Below are 19,486 nucleotides of genomic sequence, written 5' to 3' on the forward strand. Positions count from 1 at the left end.
GCCGCCGAGCCCCGCCCCGCCCCCTGCGTTCAGTGGGCGGGGCCCGGAACTAGTCGCGCCCAAGTTGGCCGTGCCGCCTGCCACTCGGAGCGGCGAAGCCCTCCCGTTGGACGGCGCCCGCGGCCTTATCAGTCCATCTCCCGGAGCTCCCGCGTCGTCACGGCCCTTCCGCCCCGCCCCTCGGCGCTGCGTCTGCGCGTCTCCCTCCGCCAGAAAACATAGTTCCACACTCGGGGTGGCGCCCCCCCCGCCTCCTCCCCGCTTGCTGCCGTCGGGGCCCGCCCCGCCGCAACAGCCGCCGCCCCACTTCCCGCCACGGCAGCGCGGGGAAGCAGGGGGGGGGAGTGTGTGTGCGGGGGGGGGGAAGGGGGGGCCAGCGCTCCCCCCCCCCATCACCTGCTGCCTGTGCGGCAGGGCGGAGGGATACGGAGGGAGGGGGGAGGTGCCCCGCCGCGCAGGGGCGGGGCGTGAGGGCGGGGGGTGTGTGTGTGTTGGGGGGGGGGGGTGTGCGGAGGGGGGGGGGGGGGGGTCGGGCCGCCGCGTCTCGCGCCGCTGCCGCCGCCTGGGGGGACCATGCGGAGGCAGCGGGGCCGGCGGGAGCAGCGACAGCAGCGGCGGGAGGCGGAGCGGCGGCGGCGGCGTTAGGACCCGGGGCGGGCGGGGTGTGTGTGTGTGGGGGGGGGGGGGGGGGGCGGGGGCGCGGGGCGGGCCGGGGCGCACGCGCCGCCCGGTGCGGGGCGATCGCGCCGCTTCGCTACATTGTATCCGCCGGCGGCGCGAGAACAATAGGCGCCGCCGCCGCCGCCCGCCGGCCCTGGGCGCCGCCGCCCGCCCGCCCCCGGCCCCGGCCCCGGCCCCGGCCTCGGCCCCGGCCCCGGCCCCGGCCCGCCCGACCTTCATGCGCTTCCCCTCCCCCGCGCACGCACGGGGGGTGCGCGCCTGCCCCGGAACAGGTAAAAAAAAAAAAAAAAAAAATTTATAAATAAAATAAAATAATAAATACGGACGCGCTCCCCCAGCGCTGCGGGTCCTGGTGCAGCGACCCGCGCCCGGAGGTGCTGCGGGACTTGGGGCGCCGGCCCCCCCCCCCCGCCCGGCCGGGGGCTGTCCCGTCCCGGGACGGGGCTCGGCTCTATTGTCCGCGGCGCCGCCGGCTCTCGGTAAAGTTTTGCCGGGGCCGGGGGAGGGGGGGGGGGGGCGGGCGCGCTGGGGGGTCCCGAGGTGCGCGGGGCTGTGTTGAAGGTGGGGGTGCCCACTTTCCCGCCGTGGGGGGGGGGGGGCGGGCGATCCCCGGGTCGTGCTGAGAACTTCAGCCGGTCACCCCCCCTCCTTCACGCCCCGCGGGGGCTCCCTGTCCCCCTTCGCGGGTCGGGGCACAAGGCTGCGGCTCGGGGTGCGTGTGCGTGTGTGTGTGTGTGTGCAAGAGTTGGGGGAACGCGGGGGGGGGGGGGGGGCGGCGTTGCTTCAGCTTCTCCCCCGTGGCGTGGGGTGCAGCCAGCTTCGTCCTCCTCCCGCCCCTCTGCGTTTGGGGGGGGGGGGGGGGGCTGCCCGCTGTGACCCCCCCCACGGCACGGGGGGACCCGGGTGGGGGGCAGCGACCCATTTCGCCCTCCTCCTTACAGCGAAGTGGGGGGGGGGGGGGGGGCGGGCAGCCCGCTCAACCCAGACTTGAGAAGGGGGGAGCGGGGCCCGGGCCGGCCTGTCTGGGCCCACGCGTGTCCCGGCAGCAGCCGGGCGGCACAGGCCGCTCCTGGAGCGGGGGGGGGGGGGGGGGGAGCCGGAGCAGCTCGGGGTGCCCGAGCCTTTGTCCGAGGTGCCGCCACCGGCGGGGGAAACCCGAGTGGGCCGGGGGGAGTGCGGACATCTGCTGCGCGTTAGCCCGGCACCGCCGGGGCCCGGCCGCCCCTTGTTCCTCCCGGGTCAAGTTTTGCTCGGCCTTTGTGCTGCCGGGGCGGGTAAAACCTTTCCCGGGCCAGGGCAGGGCGCTGGCTTCGCGGGGGCTGGTCGGAGTTAAAAATAGGAGTGGAGGTTTGTTGGAAGGGGGGGGGGGGGTGGTTTAGGATATAAAAATAAAAGCCCGGACTGAATTTGGGGTGGTGAGCGCGTATTGTTCAAGTTGCCCGCGATCTTGGCGGCGAGGGCCGCCGGTTGTTTCGGGGGGGGGGGGGGATGTGGGGTTTGGGGGGGGGGGGGGGATGCTGAAGCCATGCATCGGGGGGGGTGTGTGTCCCCCTCCCCTTCCATGGGGCGCGGGGGTTTCGCTGGGGTCTGACAGGGATGAGCTCGGCCCCCCCCCCCTCCCCCCCCCCCCGACCCCACCGCGGCGGTAGATTGCTAAAGTTGCTTTAAAAATACTGACCAGATGCATTGATGACACTTAAAGAAAAGGCTTTTTAAAGAAAAGCAAAAAAAGAAAAAAAAAAAATCCCCTGGCTGTTTTTTATAGTGGTAGAGGGTTTTTACATGCTGGGCTGATTTCAGCGTGTTTTTTTAAAACTTCATTGAAATGTGGTGGCTGAGCCGGCACAGCCTACAAGCGCTTTGGATCGCATGGAGTTTTCTTTTTTTTAACCTTATGATTAATGAGTTAAATTTATTGGCCAGCTGCCCTTTGTAACCATGAATGAGTTCCTAAAAAAAAAAAAAAAATGAGGCCAAAAAAAAAGGAATCTTTTATCTCATCCCAGGCCTCTCTTCCTCCCTCCCAAAGAAATATTTTTCTATCATAGTGAGCTGGCCAAAAAGATCAGTCTCCCTTTAAAAAAATAATCTGTAAAATTAGGAAGAATAATATTTACCTATCTTGCAAGGTTGCCTGGAGGGCTTTATTTTTGCAAAACCCTCCAAAAACAAAATTTTTTTTTCCAGTCCCTTTTGGGAGTGGAGAAATTCAGTTCTCACCGGGTACGACCTGGCTGGGCATCCCCAAATTCAGCCCATGAAAAAGCAGCTGCAGGTGCTCGGCAACCTGAAGGAAAGAGGAGTAGGATCAGTAGGATCAGACTTTTTTTTTTTTTTTCTCTCTTTTTTTTTTTTTTTTTTTTTAAACAAAACTAGGCAAGGACAAGAGAGCCTCCTGCGGGGAGCGAGTGTGGGGGAAGGAGAGGGGGTGAACCGAGCCAGACAAGCGCCTGAGTGATAACTTGCCTGAACCCTTTGATAAATGAGTTGACTCTTTTTTTTTTTTTTTTCCTCCTTTTTTTTTTCCCCCCTTCATTCGCCACACGCCAAGAACAGAATTGGCCCGAACTAGTGGAATTGGCAGCAAAAAACTAACATACAAGTGTGTCTGGTCAATAGAGCGCTTGTTCCTGCCTCTGGGTGCTATGTGAGGACTCCGACTGTGCTCTCAGCGGAGGACTTGGATGCTGGAGACGCGCAAAGGATTTTTCTTTTCTGGCCCCTTTCTCTCTCTCTCTCTCGCTCTGTCTTTTTAAAATATTCATCAATGGGGTGGGTAGTTTGCTCTAGTCATTAAAATATCTCTTTCCCCTCCCCCTCGCTTTCTCTAGGACTGCCACTGTTGAGTCTGTGGGAGTATGAATCAGCAGCAGCAGAGAATGGCTGCAGTTGGGACAGACAAAGAGCTCAGTGACCTGCTGGACTTCAGTATGGTAAGCGAGCGCGGCCGGGGGGCTTTAAAGGCCCCGGGGCTTTGCTTGTGCGCAGTGTTTTGGAGCTGCAGAAGGGAGGAAATGTGAGCCTGTAAATTGGACATGATGGGTTTCAGATGTGCTGTGTTTGTGTGCATGTACATGTGCTGCAACTTGTTTATTTTCAAGTTAAAGCAAAGCCTCTGCCCCTCCTCTCCTCCCCCCCCCGCCTTTCCCCCAAACGTGTACTGTTTCCTTGCATGGAGCACAGAGAGGTGGGCTGAGGTTTTTTTTGGATGGGAAATTCTGGGGAAAAGTAACGGAGTTGTGTGTTCTCTGTTTAAACGCTCACTGTGAAATGGGCCGGGTGACTGTTTGTGAAGCCGCGCAAAGATGTAACTTCAGTAGCTGATTAATCAGGCTTTTTTCCTCTCCCCAGATCCAGACTATTAAACTTTTGCTCCCGCAGGTTATTTTGTCACAATTTGAAATGTGTCCAAGCTCTCCGGCGCATTATTTTTGCAGGAGTTGGACACTTGTGTTCCCCACGCTCTGCTCTTCTGTATCTTGGAAAACTTTAGCTGCGTTTAGGAACTGTTTATTTTCAAAGAAACAGGGCCTAAGAGTTCCCCCAGAAGGGTGTGCACAGCTCGGAGGGAGGAGAAGTCCCTTCTAGTCATAGCGGAGCGAGGATTAGTCCGCGGCGTGTCCGTCTGTGCTGCCGTCCGGGGTCGGCGGTGTGCCACACAACACACGCTGTGCGCTTGCCGCACCGGTGCTGGCTGTTGTTAGCAGGTGACTTGTGGAGAGGAGAGCTTGTGTTCAAAGGCAAATAACTTTCTGCTGGGTTCCTCTGCCGTGTGCTGCACCCTCATGGCACTTGGAGCGTGCGTCTTGCTTTTTAGATAAGCAAACGTGCTGTGAAGATAGAAAAACCAGCTCCATGAGGAGGAATAACAATGAGTGTTGCCGTTGTGGCTCTGGGCTGTCCTGTGTCACCCAGCCCACAGCTTCTGCTGAGCTGATTTTCTTGCCTCTTGGAGAAGAAGGGAGTAAAGAGGGGGAAAAGCGGTGGCAGAACTAGGGGCACCCGCTGTCCTGGTACCTGTTACACCTGTGGGAAGTGCTGAGGCTCAGCTGCTTTTCTGTACCCACACACAGAGGTTTAGCGATGAGAAGTAAACCTTCTTATACAGCTGGGGCTTGTACCTGTCCCAGCAGGGCTCTGTGCTGGAGGGGAGGGCAGTGGTGGGGTCTCTCAGTCCCCCAAAGAGCAATTCTCCTGCTGGAGGAGAGGCCCGTTCTCCCAGTTTCATGCTTGTGTTGGGAGGCTGGTTCCATTAAATTACCAGCGATGTATTTTTACAGTAGTATGTTTTACAGTTGTTAGGGGGACTGCAGCGACGGTATGCTTTTAAAAACAGGAGTATGTTCAGGGCTTGCTGGGGAGTGGAGCGTGGTTATTTGTCCCTCTCGGAGGTCCTGCGGGTTGGTAGGAGCCCTGGAGCTTCCAGTCTCCTGCACTGGAGGGTACCGGGTTTTAAACTGCACTTTGGGTTTGTAACTCATAATGTGCTCCCTGGCTGGGGCTGCAGCAGCTCCTGCTTTGCTTTTTTTCCCCCTTAGAAAAAAATCAAATCCCGCTCACTGTTTAGAGCTTTAAAAAAACGCCAAGACCTTATTTTCAAATTTAACGAACCGTCCTCATTTGCATGCTCAGAGCTGTATTCCCTGGAGGGGTCCTGACCTGTTCCCTCTACATGAATGTTTCTGTCCTTTGAGATTAATCTACACCTGATGGTTGAATTTGGGTTCAATTCCAACACTCTTACGCTGGTGTAAACCTGGGAACGATCAGAACTCGTTCGGTGTTCCTATGAGGCTCATGGGTTCAGCAGTGGCACCGGAGGCGGCTGCTTGAGGATCAGGACCTGCAAATGCCATTTGCCAGCGAATGATTCGAGGACATTCCCTCCAGGATAAGTTGGCCGATGGGCTCCGACGCAGTCTGGATTTGAGCCAGATCTGTTTCACAAACCCTCATCTCTGCACACGCACACCCTTCTCCTGAGTTTGCATAGAGGGAATATTAACATCTCTCCCGGAGGATGAGTAGCTAAAATGGAAAGCTTCCTCCCTACTAGATGGTCTTCACCCTGGCGTTGCAAGCTTGCTGTGCACAGTGTGGGCCTGTTGAAGAGGCTGCTCCATGGGTTGCTCTCTCTGTGTTGTTTGGATGCAGGCTTTTTGACCACAAATCTCGCTCTTTCAAGTATATTTATATTTTTCTTTGAAAAAGCAGGAGCGGAGCATTGGTCTACTATTCCTCTCCAGGAGAGTAGATGGGAGGGAAGACTAGAAAGAGAGATTCAGAGCGGCTGGAAATATTTGCTTCAGATCAGTATTTCAATTCCTTTTTTTCTAGGGAAAATACATTCAATCCCATTAGTCTGTGGTCCAGCTCTGTGCTGTGCTTTGCTGTGCAGTGAGGGATTTTTAAGGTCTGGCCCTAATGGGGTTGCATAGTCGGCTGTGAGTTTGTGGGGTCAGATTTTGTTTGTGTCAGATGCTATAAACTGGGTTTACAGCCCTGAAAAGGAAGACTCGTGCCTTCTTTAATAAATGAATACATTGGGTAGTTATTGAGCTGCAAAGTGCTCGCCCAAAGCTTTGTGCCAATGTAATTTGCCAATAAGGGTGAAAATCAAAGGCATCTGTAACGTGCATCTAAGTGAGCCGGAGCCAAACACCCAGCTCTGTAGGCTGATCGCTGCTTTGGGGTGTGCACGGCAGCGTGCTTATTTCTACCTCTGAAACAAATTGCCTTTTATAATTGCCCCAAAGTACAGGTAATTTGTAAGCTTTCTTTCACCACCGCTCCCTGGCACTAGTCCAGGCCGGGCTCGCAGCTCCGGGAGAGAGCTTTCGAGAAAGCATCCCGCCTATAGATTCGAGTTGCCGGATTAACCTATTTATTCGGCTTGGGTTTTGGTGCCGCGTCCTTTGGCCCGTGGCCGCCAGGCCCTGCGGCTCGGCCCGGCGGGCCCAGGCTGCGAGCGGCGGGAGCGAGACGCTCGCCCGCCGGGACTCGCCGCGGTTTATCCCCGGGCCGCGGCTCGGCCGCGCCGTGTGCCCGGCGTCGGTGGGTTGAGGGAGGAGGGGTGTGGGCGGGTGTCCCGGCCGGGCTGGGGTGCTTGGAGGGCAGGGGCACCCCACGGCGCGGGGGGAGCCGGGACGCAGGGGCGCGAGCGGGCACACGGCCGGGGTTGGGGGGGCCCGTCCGTGCCGCAGAGCGCGCCTGCCGAGCTAGATGGAGGCAGGCGGCTGCGTGCCAGCCTGGGTCTCTGGCAGAAGTGAAACGCTGTTAACAGCCATGATTATTAGCAGAGTATTAACCATATGCTGCGGGGATGCTAGTCGTCAGGGTGGGTTTCTAGCTCGGTGAGACATTGCAGGGCGGGCAGGGGCTTGAGCAGTCGCGTAGGCCCTGCCGTCGGGTTTCTCTGCGGGCGGCTGCTCTCGGTGCCGTGCCAGCCCTCGCGGCTCCAGCCCTCGAGCTGGGGGTGGAAGCCAAACTGCCACCAGCAAGCAGGGCTCGAGCCCCTGCTGCCCTCGCCGCTGCTGATGCCGACGTGCCGGGGGATGCTGAAGCCGTGCCCTGCGCCCTGCTCCGGCCGAGGCGTAGCGCCTGCGTTTCAATGATAAAACTCCGGCTTTTGTTTAGAGCGAAGCAGTTGTAAAGTTTGACTTAATGCCACAGTGGATGTTTGGGGCTGTAGTCGGGAAGGTCTGTCTTAAGTGAACGTATAAAATATCCTGCTGGCAATGTTTATTGAGTCAAATTCCCTCTTCTCCCTGAATTAACAACTGGATGCTTTCCATGCTGCAAAATAGATTTCAGGTTTTGAGTTCAGGGCTGAGGTTGGTTCATCCTGGAGTTCATAAGGTGGAAGACTGGAGAAAGGGAAAACAGCTATTTAATTTGAAAACACTGATGCACTCCTAGAAGTACACAATAAATGAAATGCTGCTTGATATTGTTACTTGTGTCTGGCAAATTCCCTTTCTTGCTTACAAGTTCACCGGTGGAAGTGTGGGGTCACTTAGCTATAACCTCTCCGGTGGTGGGTGCAGGCATTGGGATCTTCCCATGTGCTGGATTTGCATTTTTTTAACCTGGGAGAAGTGGAGGGAGAATAAATTCTTTGGGAGGGGTGGAAATCGAGCTACAAGAGCGTGCAGAAGTTGTCTGCTGTGGGAGAGGCAGGAGATAGGACTTGAGAAACCAAATACAGCAACTTAAGATGGGGGATTTTACATAACCGTTTAAATCTACATTATTCAAATCCAACAAAGGCCAAGTAATGACCCAATTACAGTTCCTCAGATGCTCATGCCAGGGTCCCTCCTCGATGCCTGGCTCCCTCCAGTATGTGCCAGCTCTGGTTTGATTTCTCCCTCCCCCCATTTATTTTTAAAGCAGCATTTAAAAGCAGAAAGGAAATTTGCAGTGGGTGGGTGAACTTTGCCTGTGAGTGACACAGGCCAGCGCAGGCAGCCGGCACTTCACATATGACTTGCGCCGGGCTCCTCGAGGCAGCGTCCCCGGTCGGCTTCAGCCCACACCACAGTGGAAAAACGAGCTGGCAGCAAGAAAAGAAAAAAAAAAAACAAACCCAAACCCAAAACACTTCCTGGAGTTGGCAAGTGATAAGTGTGTTTGGAGCCTGTACTGAGGCGAGGGGCAACCTGGGGGTCCCCCCTCTCCAGCAGCAACCTGCTTTAGCATCCCCACTTGCCTTGGCGTGGGAAGGGGTCCAAGACTCCTTAATCCCTTGGGGAGGGAGAGCAGGAAGGGGGTTGCATCAGTCTTGAAATATCTCTGGAAGCAGGCGGAGGCGGGTGATGGGGAGAGGTGGGGAGGGCATCCCCCAGCGGGGCTGGGTGCGGGGGCGTGCTGGGGATTGCCGTGGTGGCGGGACACACACACACACACACACACACACACACACGCGCCACCTCTTGCAGGAGTAGAAAGTGCTCATTGCACAATGGAACAAGGCTGTTCATTTTCTCCACTCGTGTTTGCTGCTCAAACCTTGGGGGTTTCAGCATCAGCGAGTATTAAGCAGAAATGCTTGTGAAAAAGAGCCAGCATTGCTTTTTTTTTTTTTTTTTTTTTTTTTTTTTGTTGCCTTTTTTTTTTTTTTTTTTCCTGTACTATTATGTTCATGCATCCCATCTTCCCCCCCCGCCCTACTTGCACACAGAACTGCCTCTTGCCACTCAGGGAGGGGGTTTCTAACCACTTCACTTAATCTTCTTCCCTACCTTAATAGGAGGAGGGAGTGAGCACAGACCGGGTGGGATCAGCTACGTAAATTCCATTTTTAGTAATTTTGGCCATCTTTGCAGAAAACAACACTGGCCTGCAAGGCGGGGGGGGACGGGGACGGGAGAAACCTGTAGCGTTGCAGAGGAAGGTAGGCTGCAAGCCTTTGGTGTCGTCAAGGTTTGTTTTTGTTTCCTAGCCTGACTTCCTGAGGAAACACAGCATATTGGGTGGCGGGGCCGCCAGCCCACCCCAAGGGACTCGGGAGCCCACCCGGGGTGGGCAGCAGCCTCCCCGGGGGGGTTGCAGCAGGAGCCCCCCCAGCGGCGCTGGCTGCGGGGGGAGCGGGGCGAGGGCCGGGGGCGAAGCTGGAGGAGGGCAGGTGTCTGCAGGCTGGCTGCTGGCAGGAGCGGTCGTCCGCACGCACGCTGCATGCTTAAGCACTGTTTACACCTTTATTTAAATACATATATATAAAGTATACATGATGTGCGTGTGCGCATACATATATACGATCCCAAATTTGTGTTCTTTTTTTGAATGGCAGTTGGTTTCTTAACTGCTCTCTTTGCATCTCTACCACATTTAACTGTTGTGTTTTTTTGTTGTTCTTTTTTTTTTTTTTTTTTTTCCTCCCCAGTATTTGTGAAAACAAAGCTGGGCAGGCGGTTTTGTACAAAGGAATGTTTCTGACCACAGCCAGACATCAGCTATGTCAGGGCATGAAATGCTGCATTTCTGTAGGCTCTTGTGCCATTACATTGTTTAATCTTCAAAGCATTAAACTTTTGAGTTACTCAGACATTGCAAAGCTAAAAATAATAAAAATTCAAATGACTTGGTGGTGAAAGTATCTTGAGTTGAGTAGTAAAAGGATATTAAAATGTTAATTCACTAACCATTTTCTCACCAGTTATTTTATTGGCTGGAGCTCCATTTGTGTGGAGAAGAATTAGTTTTCTGCTGCACGCAGGTGCATATAAATTTTTAAATAACAGCTTCTGAAACCTTCCCAACTTATATTAAAAATATTTATACAGGTTAGCTGACGAGCTATGCAGTATTTTGAGGAAGCTCCCTGGCAGGAGAAGATTAGTTGTGATACTGAAGCTGCAGCAGTATAACAAACAAGTAGCCAGAGTGACCGATACTGTAAAATATGTTAATCTTTCTAATCGCGAGTTAAATGCTTTTGCCCTTGGCGCAGCTTCTCCCACCGGACCCCGGGGCTGCGATAGCCCCCGAAGCACGGGGGGGGGGGGGGTGGGGGGGTGGGAGCTGCTCCGTGGGGCTGGAGGGTTCTGCCCTCTGAGAGCTGGCGCGAGGCTCCCTGCGTGTGGGTCTGGCATTTCGGGCGGTGCCAGCTGCAGCCCCCGGGCAGCCCCAGTCCTCCCCCAGCCCGAGAGATGCAGGAGGAGCCCTGGACCACTGTGGGCGCCGGGGTGTCGAGGGGTAAAACCAGCTTTGCTGGGGGCTGTCGTTTCCCTGCTGGCCTTTTTATGAATGGAGTCAGCCTTTCTTCGTGGGCACCCTGTAGTCTGGGCCTTGGTGAATAAGTTAGGGAAGAAACTGTTGGTTTTGACCACAGCGATGATGCTTTTTGGATGGTTTTCAGTTGCACCTAAGGAACCAGACACGCTGTGTACACAGGAGAAGTTTACGCACGTAGGAATGTGTGTGTATATTAGTGCACAGCTGCGCTGCTCTCCTGTCCCTCCTGCAGCTGATCTATGTAGCAGGGACACGAGGAGAGGAAAGTTTTTTGCATCAATAAAGTGCTTCTCTTCCCCCTTTCCTCCCCCCCGCCTGCCCAATCTGACCCCCTTTGCAGCAGCACAGTAAAACTAACATACTGAAATTGCTTTTCTCTTCCCTTCTCTCTCATCTTCTTGTTTTTCTAGATGTTTCCCCTGCCAGTGGCTAATGGAAAAAACAGACCCACGACCCTAGCAAGCACTCAGTTTGGAGGATCAGGTACTGTCATCTTAATTTTTTTTTTTTGCTTAACACTGTAATGTTTCTTGCAATGAATTTGTGTTTGCTTCCAGAGACCCCAAAGGAGGCGTTTCTGTCGTTTTGTGTTATGCATTTTTCTGGTGGTGGTCTGCTACTCTTCCTCTCGGTGATTTTCTTGTTGCTCCATGTGTCTCTGGGTAGGCAAAGCTGTTCTTGCCAATCTGTCTCCAATTAAAAAGTCACTACCTGAGCTGAAGGTTGTTGTCTAGCAGCTCTGATTGAAGCAACCTGAGAGCAGACAGTCAATGCTGTTCTCTTAAGCTGCGTAGATGAACGCGTGTCTGCAGACGTGTGCCCTGGAAGATTTTTGCTGTACGTCACCGAGGAGACACACTGGTGGTGGTGAATTCCTGGGGCTCAGCTGCCCAAAGGGAGGCTCTGGTGCAGTTGGGCTGTCTGCTCCATTCAGCCCCTCCATTCAGCTGGGGGGGGATCTTGGCGTTCCCAAAGGGACCTCTGCGAAGCCCTCCTGGCCAGATGCCTCCCGGCAGCGCGGCTGCCCCGAGGAGGCAGGCAGCAAGAGCGGCTGGAGCTGTTTCACCAGCCTCCAACCTGGACTCCGCTGCGGTTTTAGGGTGCTGTCTGGCCTTGCTGCGGTGCCCCCAAATCCAGCAGCCGGCCCCACTCCCCAGAAGCGCTGAGCGGCCGCATCTCTGCCGGGCCGGGATGCTGAGGGAAGGGCCGGGGGTGCCGACATCAAAGGGCTTGGGGAGCGGGGCGTCCGCCGGGAGGAGCAGGCTGGCGATCCGGCTGCGATAGGAGACTCTCTGCAGGGTATGGAGCTTTAGATGTCTGATTGGGAAACGTGTGGTGCTGGTTAATTTGAGGCTGAAGTGGAGAATTCCTCGGCCGGGCAGACGGCGCGGTGCCGTGCCAGGCTTTTGATGCCGGGGAAGCCGCCGCTCTGCGCCGGGCTCGCTGCGGTCCCTGGCACGCAGGAAGTTCAGTTAATTTGCCCTTCTTGCTGAAACACGCTGGTGCTTTGTGGATGGTGAAAACTTGACCTTCTCTACCCTAGGCCGACTCGAGCTGTCCAGGGGAACTCCTGGCCACACGGAATGGCCGTGCGCTGACACCGGGAGGCATCCCGGAGACCGGGGTGAGATTTCTGGGTAGCAGCTTTGATGCCACGGCATGCTGGGGGACAGCTCTTGGGGACACCTGCAGAAGCAGGACAGGAGGGGTGTGCTGTGCCCTGCCCTGCTCCCGCACTTTTGGGGCTGGGAAGCTTGATGTTTTCAGATTGGGCTGTTTAGCTGCATGTCACGAAGGTTTTGAGCAAACATTTTTACGGGGAGGGAAGCTGTTGAGTGGGTGCTGGAGGAAATTTGAGGGGCGAAAACTCTCGGTTTATCCCAGATGGAAGCTGATGTCTCCAGCGAGTGTTCCTGTGTGCGACTTCTGCTATTAAAATAATCCACAAAAGACGCGCTACATGCTAGTGAGAGGACAGTAATGGAGCAGCTCGCATTAATTCGATTCCTGCTCAGAGGCTGGTTTGGCTGCCGGGTTTATAGAGCTGGCCAGAGAGGAGAGGCTGCGAGCAGCTCTGCGGTACAGCCGGCACAGTGACCGGACCCCCCTCCACTTGGCTGGGCAGCAGCCGAAACAACACAGAATCTTTTCTTCTCCCCCCTCTTCTTTTCTTTCGGGGTGAATGGAAGGTAATGTTGACACCACCCTTCCTCTGGGCTGCTGCTTTTTGAGTCTGGCTGTGAGCAGTTCATAAAAACAGAGGACTGATGTTATACAACTGCGCTGAAGGCAGTTGCACAATTGCTGCTGTCCCGGTCTCAGGGCTCTGTGGCGGCTCTTTTGTCCTGCCGTGGGCATCCTGGGTTTGAAATGCAGCTTGGGGCTTGCTTTAGGGGAAGGCTTTTGCTCCAGCAGTGCAGTTATCCCTTGGCCAGCCATCCTTGGGCCTCACCTTTGGAGAGTGGGGGATATGTTTGGTTTTGTGCGTTGGCTTTGTGACTTCTCTCTGGTCCTGAATGTTTTGACAATTGATTTTTGCTAGTGGGGTGAATAACTGCAGTAAGACGTTAACAACATGCACCACTCACAGGGCTGCACTGTGTCTGTTAGAAGGATCCAAGGTGGCTAAACTAGGTCCTAGATAGTGGCGAGTGGTTTTCATAGTTTGTTGGTTTAGCTTAATTCACTAATTGACGGGAAAGTACAATCATCCCCAAAGGCATAGCCAGCCACCCGGCCCAAAATTTGAAGGTGAATCATCACCAACACTGATGTGGTCAGAAGGTGAGGAGCAGATGGTCCTTGGATTTGGGGGACCTGGGCTTGCTGAGGGAGCAGAGCACCTTGCAGCCTTGTTGTAATCTGGACCTGGAGATTAGCTCCCTAAATCTTCTTGCCTTGCAGGAACGCCTAGGCTCCATCTTTAATGAGCCTCCTGTTTTTCAAACACTCCTGTTCACTCAGAATCCTGTACCCCCTGATAAAGGTAGCACAGCATTTCCCCTCTGCTGCTGTCCCTCTGCCTGGAAAGGAGAAACAAACGCTGATTTGCTTAAGTCTGAGCCTGGTAGTGTGCACCGTAGTGCCAGTATCTCATTACTTGGGGTTACTGTAGTCGTCTTATGTGCCAAAGAAATTGGTATTTCATGCTTCTGCCCATCCTTGGACGTGTGAATTCGTGGCCTCCCACTTTCATCTCTTTCCTCCTCGAGGAAGTCCTGGGGCAGTATATAGCTTTTATTCTCTTCCCCTTGGGAGTAGCTATTAACTCAAGGCCCTTTCCTCCCCAGGGGAAGTTAGGAGTGAAGGGAGCGAGGCAGTGAGTGACTCCGATGACTCTTGGCCAAAATACCCCACTTGCCAAGAAGGGGTTCTTGCTTTCAAAGTCCAGCTGGTAAATAAGGTAGCGCAGCCATTTGAAACGGTGCTACTGCCAGAAAATCAGAGTGATAAAACTGCCCCAAATTCAAATCCTTTTCAGTTCCTAATTAATAATTGCCCTGGCCAAGCTGCTGGCACTCATGCGGGTGGCCCCTTTGTGAAGGGGAACCCGTTTCTCTCTCCCAGGCCAGGAAAATTCAAAGTGTTAATGCAAGCCCTCCAGCTCTGAGATCCATTTGCTTTTATATTGTCTCCTGGTTTTATTTTAAGCTCTGCCACTGTTTCCCTCATTTCTGTCCTTAAATGCACCAGGGAGGAACTGGTTTAGCTACCCCACCGCATGGACAATTCAGCACCTCCGCTTTGCATTTTCTTGGCAAGGCGAAACCCAACGATTGCCACTAGGATGGAGCTTGCGTCACGCAGGCTGTGTCTGCAGCATTTATAGCACATATAGGTCACCGCGGGGAAGTTGGTCTTCCTGGGGCTTTGAGCTGCAACTAGTGTTTTCCAGCGTAAGCCGTGTCATTTGCTGCTGGTGTTTATTTAGCCAGGACACTGAGTGTATGTCTATTGTCCTGGTCCTAGAAGGCTGTGGTTTCATCGTCCCCTGGCCAAACTGTTGTTTATTCTTTGTAGTAGCAAAACATTTAAAACAGTGTCCTCTACCCGCCCCCCCCATGTCATAGTTCATAAATGACTAATCTGATCAGAAATGAGCTCCCTCCCAGCGCGCTTAATAAACTGTGCCTCTAGCAGGAAACCGCTCGCGCGCTAAATTTCACATGGAAATAACCATTTTAAATTGACATGAAGGCAGTAGGAGTGGCAGGAGGCGAAGAAGTTTCATTGCCTCTTCCCAGCCCGGGGTTGTGGCGTTGCCACCGCGGCGTGGGGCCGGGCCGGGGCTGTCGCCTCGTGGCTGCTGAGTTTTCGGCAGGGTCAGCGCGTGCCAGCCGCGCCTCTGCTTCAGCAAGCGCGTCGTGGCTCTGCAGAGCGGGGAGATAAAACCAAGGCAGGTGGTTGTGCGCAGTGACGCGTCTCCCAGCGCAGCTCACGAGCAGCGCTGCGGGTACGGGGAGCGTGAACCATCTCCCCTTTGCATCAGAAATGGTGCCCGATGCCAGGTTTGTGTCCTGTTGAAACAAGAGCCCAGGTGGTCTCTTGCTGACAGATGATTTCACTCACAACGAAGAGAGCTCTGCGGGGAAAAAAAAAAAAAGCTTCCCCCCCCCCCCCCCCCCCCCCCCCCCCCCCACCCCCCCCCCCCCCCCCCCCCCCCCCCCCCCCCCCCCCCCCCCCCCCCCCCCCCCCCCCCCCCCCCCCCTTCGAGTAAGTGAACTCACCATTAAACGTCTTTCCTTCTTGCTTTGTGCTGAAGGGAGCTCCCTTGCTTGGGATCCCTTAGGTGGGTTTGGAAGGGAGAGTCCCCTCCTGCTCTGTGCTGTGATTTCCACCCCCAAAATTTGTTCAGTGCTGCTTTGCTGGTGAGATGGTGAGATGAGTCTCATTGTTGAGGGAATTGCTTTGATCGGGGCAAGTTCATAATAGACATTTGAAGCCGGCTAACCGGGGAGTTTTTCAAAGAGTTACAAGCTGGTGCATGTAACAAATTTTAAGTTATAGTCTAGTGAACAAAGTAAATTCATTCTCCCTGGAGGTAGGTGAGTCTGTATCCCCTTTGAAAGCCTGCTTTAAACACCGTTCAAACTTGGATACCTGTGGCAACAGCGCTGAAAGTAATAAATTCTATGAAAGATGAGGTTGTCTCTTTAATTGGTGCTACGGGTGAGCTGTTTGAAGATTTAATTATTTTGTGTGTGCACGCAGCCCTGTCCTGGGAAGCTGGGAGGTGGGGAGGGTCTGTGCACCGGCGGGGAGCGCGGGGCCTGCCCCGGCAGCGGCCGGCTCGGCCCTCCCCACTAAAAGCCTCCAAGTTTGAGAGTGGCGGGAGCTCAGCGCGGCGTTTCTGTTGCCGCGCTGTCAGCAATTGAGTTTCAGGCTGCAGAAACGCGTTTGCAGCTATTTACCCCAGTGAGGAAAGCAGGAGCTTTTATTAGTAAGGATGTATCACGTTTTCCTACTAGCTGCCTCTAGTTCCCACATGTTTTGCTGGTGCTGAAGTGGGAGTGATGGGCTTTGCTTGCTATTTTGATAGATGATGAAAGGCAGACATGAGGTGCGCAATATGTGACTTGATATTTAAAACTGGCACTTGCCATTAAAGCACATACTTCAGGCTGCTTGTTTATGTTGCGGCTGCGTGCGTGCCCGTACAGCAGGCTTGCAAAACTGTCACTAAACACAAAGCCACCACAACAAAAAAGTCAAAGCAGAAAAATTTACTTGCCTGCCTATTGGCGTGACCGTTTCTTTCAAAGTAAGTATTACTTTCCAGCCATTGGGGGGGGGGGGGGAAAGAAAAGAAAAAAAAAAAAAAAAAAAAAAAAAAAAGCCTTGCCATGGAGAAGTCAAGCTTGCAAAGCCGTGAGGTCTCAGCCTGGCAAGAGACGATCCCTGCAGCCCTCCGCTGTTCTCCGCACCCCTGGAGCGTTTCATTCCTGCCGCCGGCAGAGCCTGCTCCCGGGGCGTAGGAGGATGCTGCCAGCGTGCTGAGGGTGTTGCAGGGAAACACCCAGGGTGCTGCAGTCCCAACCTTTCCAGTAACAAAGCCTGGAGGACTTTCAGTGAAGTTCATCTCCCACGTGCTAGTCAGGTGTGTTAAACGGCTTTCTGCTTTGTTTTTGTCTCTGCCTCCGGGAAGCTCCTGTTCTCCTTTCCCCTTTCTGCTCCCTGTTTTTCCCGTGGGGTGGGTCCTGTTAACCAGGACACGGAGAGCAGGGTTTGGAAGAAAAGCTTGGAGGGCCCGAGCGCTGGGGGCAGGGAGCGCTGGTTGGCAGGAAATAGCAAGCGTGGGGGAACAAATGGCAGGGGAAGATCTTCACGCCTGTCTCCCTTAATCCAGCATCACACCCCAGCTGCATCTCTGATCCTCGTGTCCTGGGGTGCGTGTTCCTGCTCCCAGGGCTTCCCCACCTGGGCAGCTGTTTTGCCTGCACCTTTGCAGCGAGGTTGAAACACGAGGGCCTCTCACCTCTCTTCAAATTTATTTTTTTTTCCTCGAATTTTTGGGCCAGGCTGAGAGCCTGTCCTGTAAGAGGCACAGCCAGTTTGCAACAGGCACGTGAGGAGTGAGCCTGGGAAGAGCAGGAAAAAGGGCGACTGTGCTGTTGGGGCGGTTGGGATGCTCTGACAGCAGCTCAGTGCTTCTCCAGCAGCTGGGGAGAGGCAAATACAACCCAGTCCCTGTCTTGGTCTGTGTTTAACTTCAGGGGGTGAAAGGGTGCGCTTTTCAGGGGAGGGTTTTTGGGTGTGTTTTTTTTTTTTTGTTCTTCTCCCACCCCGGGGAAGAGTCCTCCTGTCTGGATTTGAGATTCTGAACTAGGAAAGAACACAGAGAATGTCGGGGGTGCAGAGAGCTGAAGCTGTACTGAGATAAGTGACAGCTTTTGTTTAGAAACTGCAAATCTGACACAGACCTTGTTTAAGCACACAGTTTTAACTTTGCCAGAAGAGCTAAAGCAGTACAGCTATCTCCTAACGGCAGAGCTTTTTCCTTCCCTAAATGAGGCAATTCAGTACTTGGTGTAACTGTGCCTGCTCGAGGGGTTATGACGAGATGAGTGGATCTTATGTAAAAATCACATGCCTTGCCTGGGTTAAGGCTGACGTGAAAGCCGGGCTTGGAGCGAACCGTCAGCGTTTCAAAAGGACGTGTACAAGCTCAAGCACCTGCTTCTCTTTTAATAAGAGGAGCTGGTTGTGTATTAATTGCATGCCTAATGTCATTGCCTTGTTGGTACTGCTGTCTTCCAGTTGCAGATGACCTCCCGGAGGGTGGCACGCTTGGGGTTTGGCACTGGGTTGCAGCAGCTCAGCCTCAGCCCACCTCAAACCCTGCTCACACGGGGCTGCCCGAGCGGCACGGGTTGGTGGGGCTGAGCCTTTGGCTCAGCATCCCAGCTCGGGGCCTTGCACGCTTGTTGTGTCCTTTCCAAAGGGGAGAGATGGCTTTGGAAGGGGCCCAGCAGGTCTGGCAAACGTTTGTGCTGGACCTCGCTGCTGCTAATTTCAAATTCTGCATGCTCTGTAGGGTGCCCTACTCCACGCGTGTCCTGCGTGTGACCAGTTACTCTGCCTATTACATCTCCATTGTTAATGTTTATATGCAGTGAAATTCAAATTGGAATTTTTTTTGCTGTTGTTGTTTTGTCTGAGGCAGCAAACGGGCGACTTGAGGAGATGGATTTAATGTGTAGTGCTATTTTGTCGCTCTGGATGGCCTCATCTCTAACCTGGCACTACGTTCTCCAGTGTTTACGTGGCTGGAGGATGCTATAAATGCATCTTCTCTGCTGACTGGCACACAAAATCACTGGTAAAGGTGATATTTCCAGTACTCTTCTAACACAAGAGCAAACCCCGAACCCAGCTGAATAATGACGTTATTCACAAGTGACATTTTCACAAGTAGGAAGACGATGGTAATCTACCACTTTAGCTGGAACAAGGAAATGTTGACACAAGCCTCCCCGTGGTCATCAGAGTGAAGTTGTGTCTCTTCCCTGAGCGCTTCGAGCCACAAACCCCAGAGCACGAGAAGCCACCGCCGCCTAAACGCGGCGGGCAGGTGAAGCCCTCTCGGGAAACGCCACATCCCCTCGTAGGTGAGGCTGATGCGAGGTGACTGTCTGATCTGGGCCGGGCTGCCCGTTGGCACCGGCTCACGGCGGGAGCCGGGGTGGCCTGGCCACAGGAGCTGGAAACCTGCCCCGGCAGCGAGACGGTGCCTGAAAAACACAGCGCGCTCCCGGGGGCGGGTTTGGTACCTCTCCCCCGCGCCGCAGGGATCGTGGTGCAGGTAAATGCCCGGCGCTGATGCTGGCTGTTGGTTTTTTTTTTTTTTTTTTTTTTTTTTTTTCCTTGGCGCTCGGTCCCTGGTGAGCCTCCTTGGCTCTTCTGCTCAGCCTGTTTTACCTGCTCCGGGTGCGGGAGCGAGGGGTTCGCCTGCCTGCCGGGTGGTGGGCCAGGGGTGGATGCGCGGCGCAGCTGTCTCAGTTATGCCAAAAAGTTTGCCCACGTCTGCCCCTTGGATTCCCAGCCGCGTGGGCTGGGATTATCCTGCCCTCTCTCAGTGCCTCCAAATAGCTGAGAAATCCCAGGAGCACGGCAAGGGGGTGGCAGCCCGCAGGCTCCGAGGAGGAGCGCTGGCTCGCCCGCCTGTCCCTGTGTAGTAAGGACAAGGGACCTGGGCAGCGTCGGGACTGGGTGCTGGGGTTTCCCCGGCCCGTCCCCAGGCCACCAGCCCAGCTGGGTACGTGCAGTTGCCTGAACCTGATCACCTTTGGCTGGCGAGAACGAGCAGTGACCCGCTTGGCATCGCGCTTCCCGGCTAGCGGGCGCTCGGGGGCCGTGGGAAAAACCCCAAGACGATGTGCTGGCCCGAACGCAGGCACCTGCTGGTGCTCGGCGCTGCTGGGGGAGGGATTGCATTTTAAGAAACCGGGGCTTATTCCAGAGGGTGGTTGCAGACAGCCTGTCATCAGTCAGTTCGCTGCTGTGCCCCAGCCGGACCTCGAGCAGAGCCCGGCCGGCACGGAGAGCGTCTCGGTGCACGCTTCAGAGCCCC

General features: G+C 54.8%; 1 protein-coding gene across 22 annotated transcripts in view; it reads left to right on the top strand.

Annotated features, from left to right (window-relative positions):
- The first annotated feature begins 832 nt into the window (after nt 1-832).
- TCF3 (transcription factor 3) overlaps nt 833-19,486 on the top strand; it is an 81,105-nt gene continuing 62,451 nt past the window's right edge. For 7 of the 22 annotated variants that reach the window (XM_042794126.1, XM_042794129.1, XM_042794128.1 and 4 more), the window contains exons 1-3: nt 836-953; nt 3,513-3,614; nt 10,827-10,899. In XM_042794126.1, the coding sequence (XP_042650060.1) occupies nt 3,540-3,614; nt 10,827-10,899 (148 nt within the window). In that variant the 5' untranslated portion in view covers nt 836-953; nt 3,513-3,539. Of the gene's footprint in view, nt 954-3,512; nt 3,615-10,826; nt 10,900-19,486 lie in introns of all 22 variants that reach the window. The other 15 variants (XM_042794121.1, XM_042794130.1, XM_042794127.1 and 12 more) reach the window with 4 other exon arrangements.

This window comes from Tyto alba, unplaced genomic scaffold (assembly GCF_018691265.1).
Source record: "Tyto alba isolate M040663 unplaced genomic scaffold, T.alba_DEE_v4.0 Super-Scaffold_20000042, whole genome shotgun sequence".
NCBI lineage: Eukaryota > Metazoa > Chordata > Aves > Strigiformes > Tytonidae > Tyto > Tyto alba.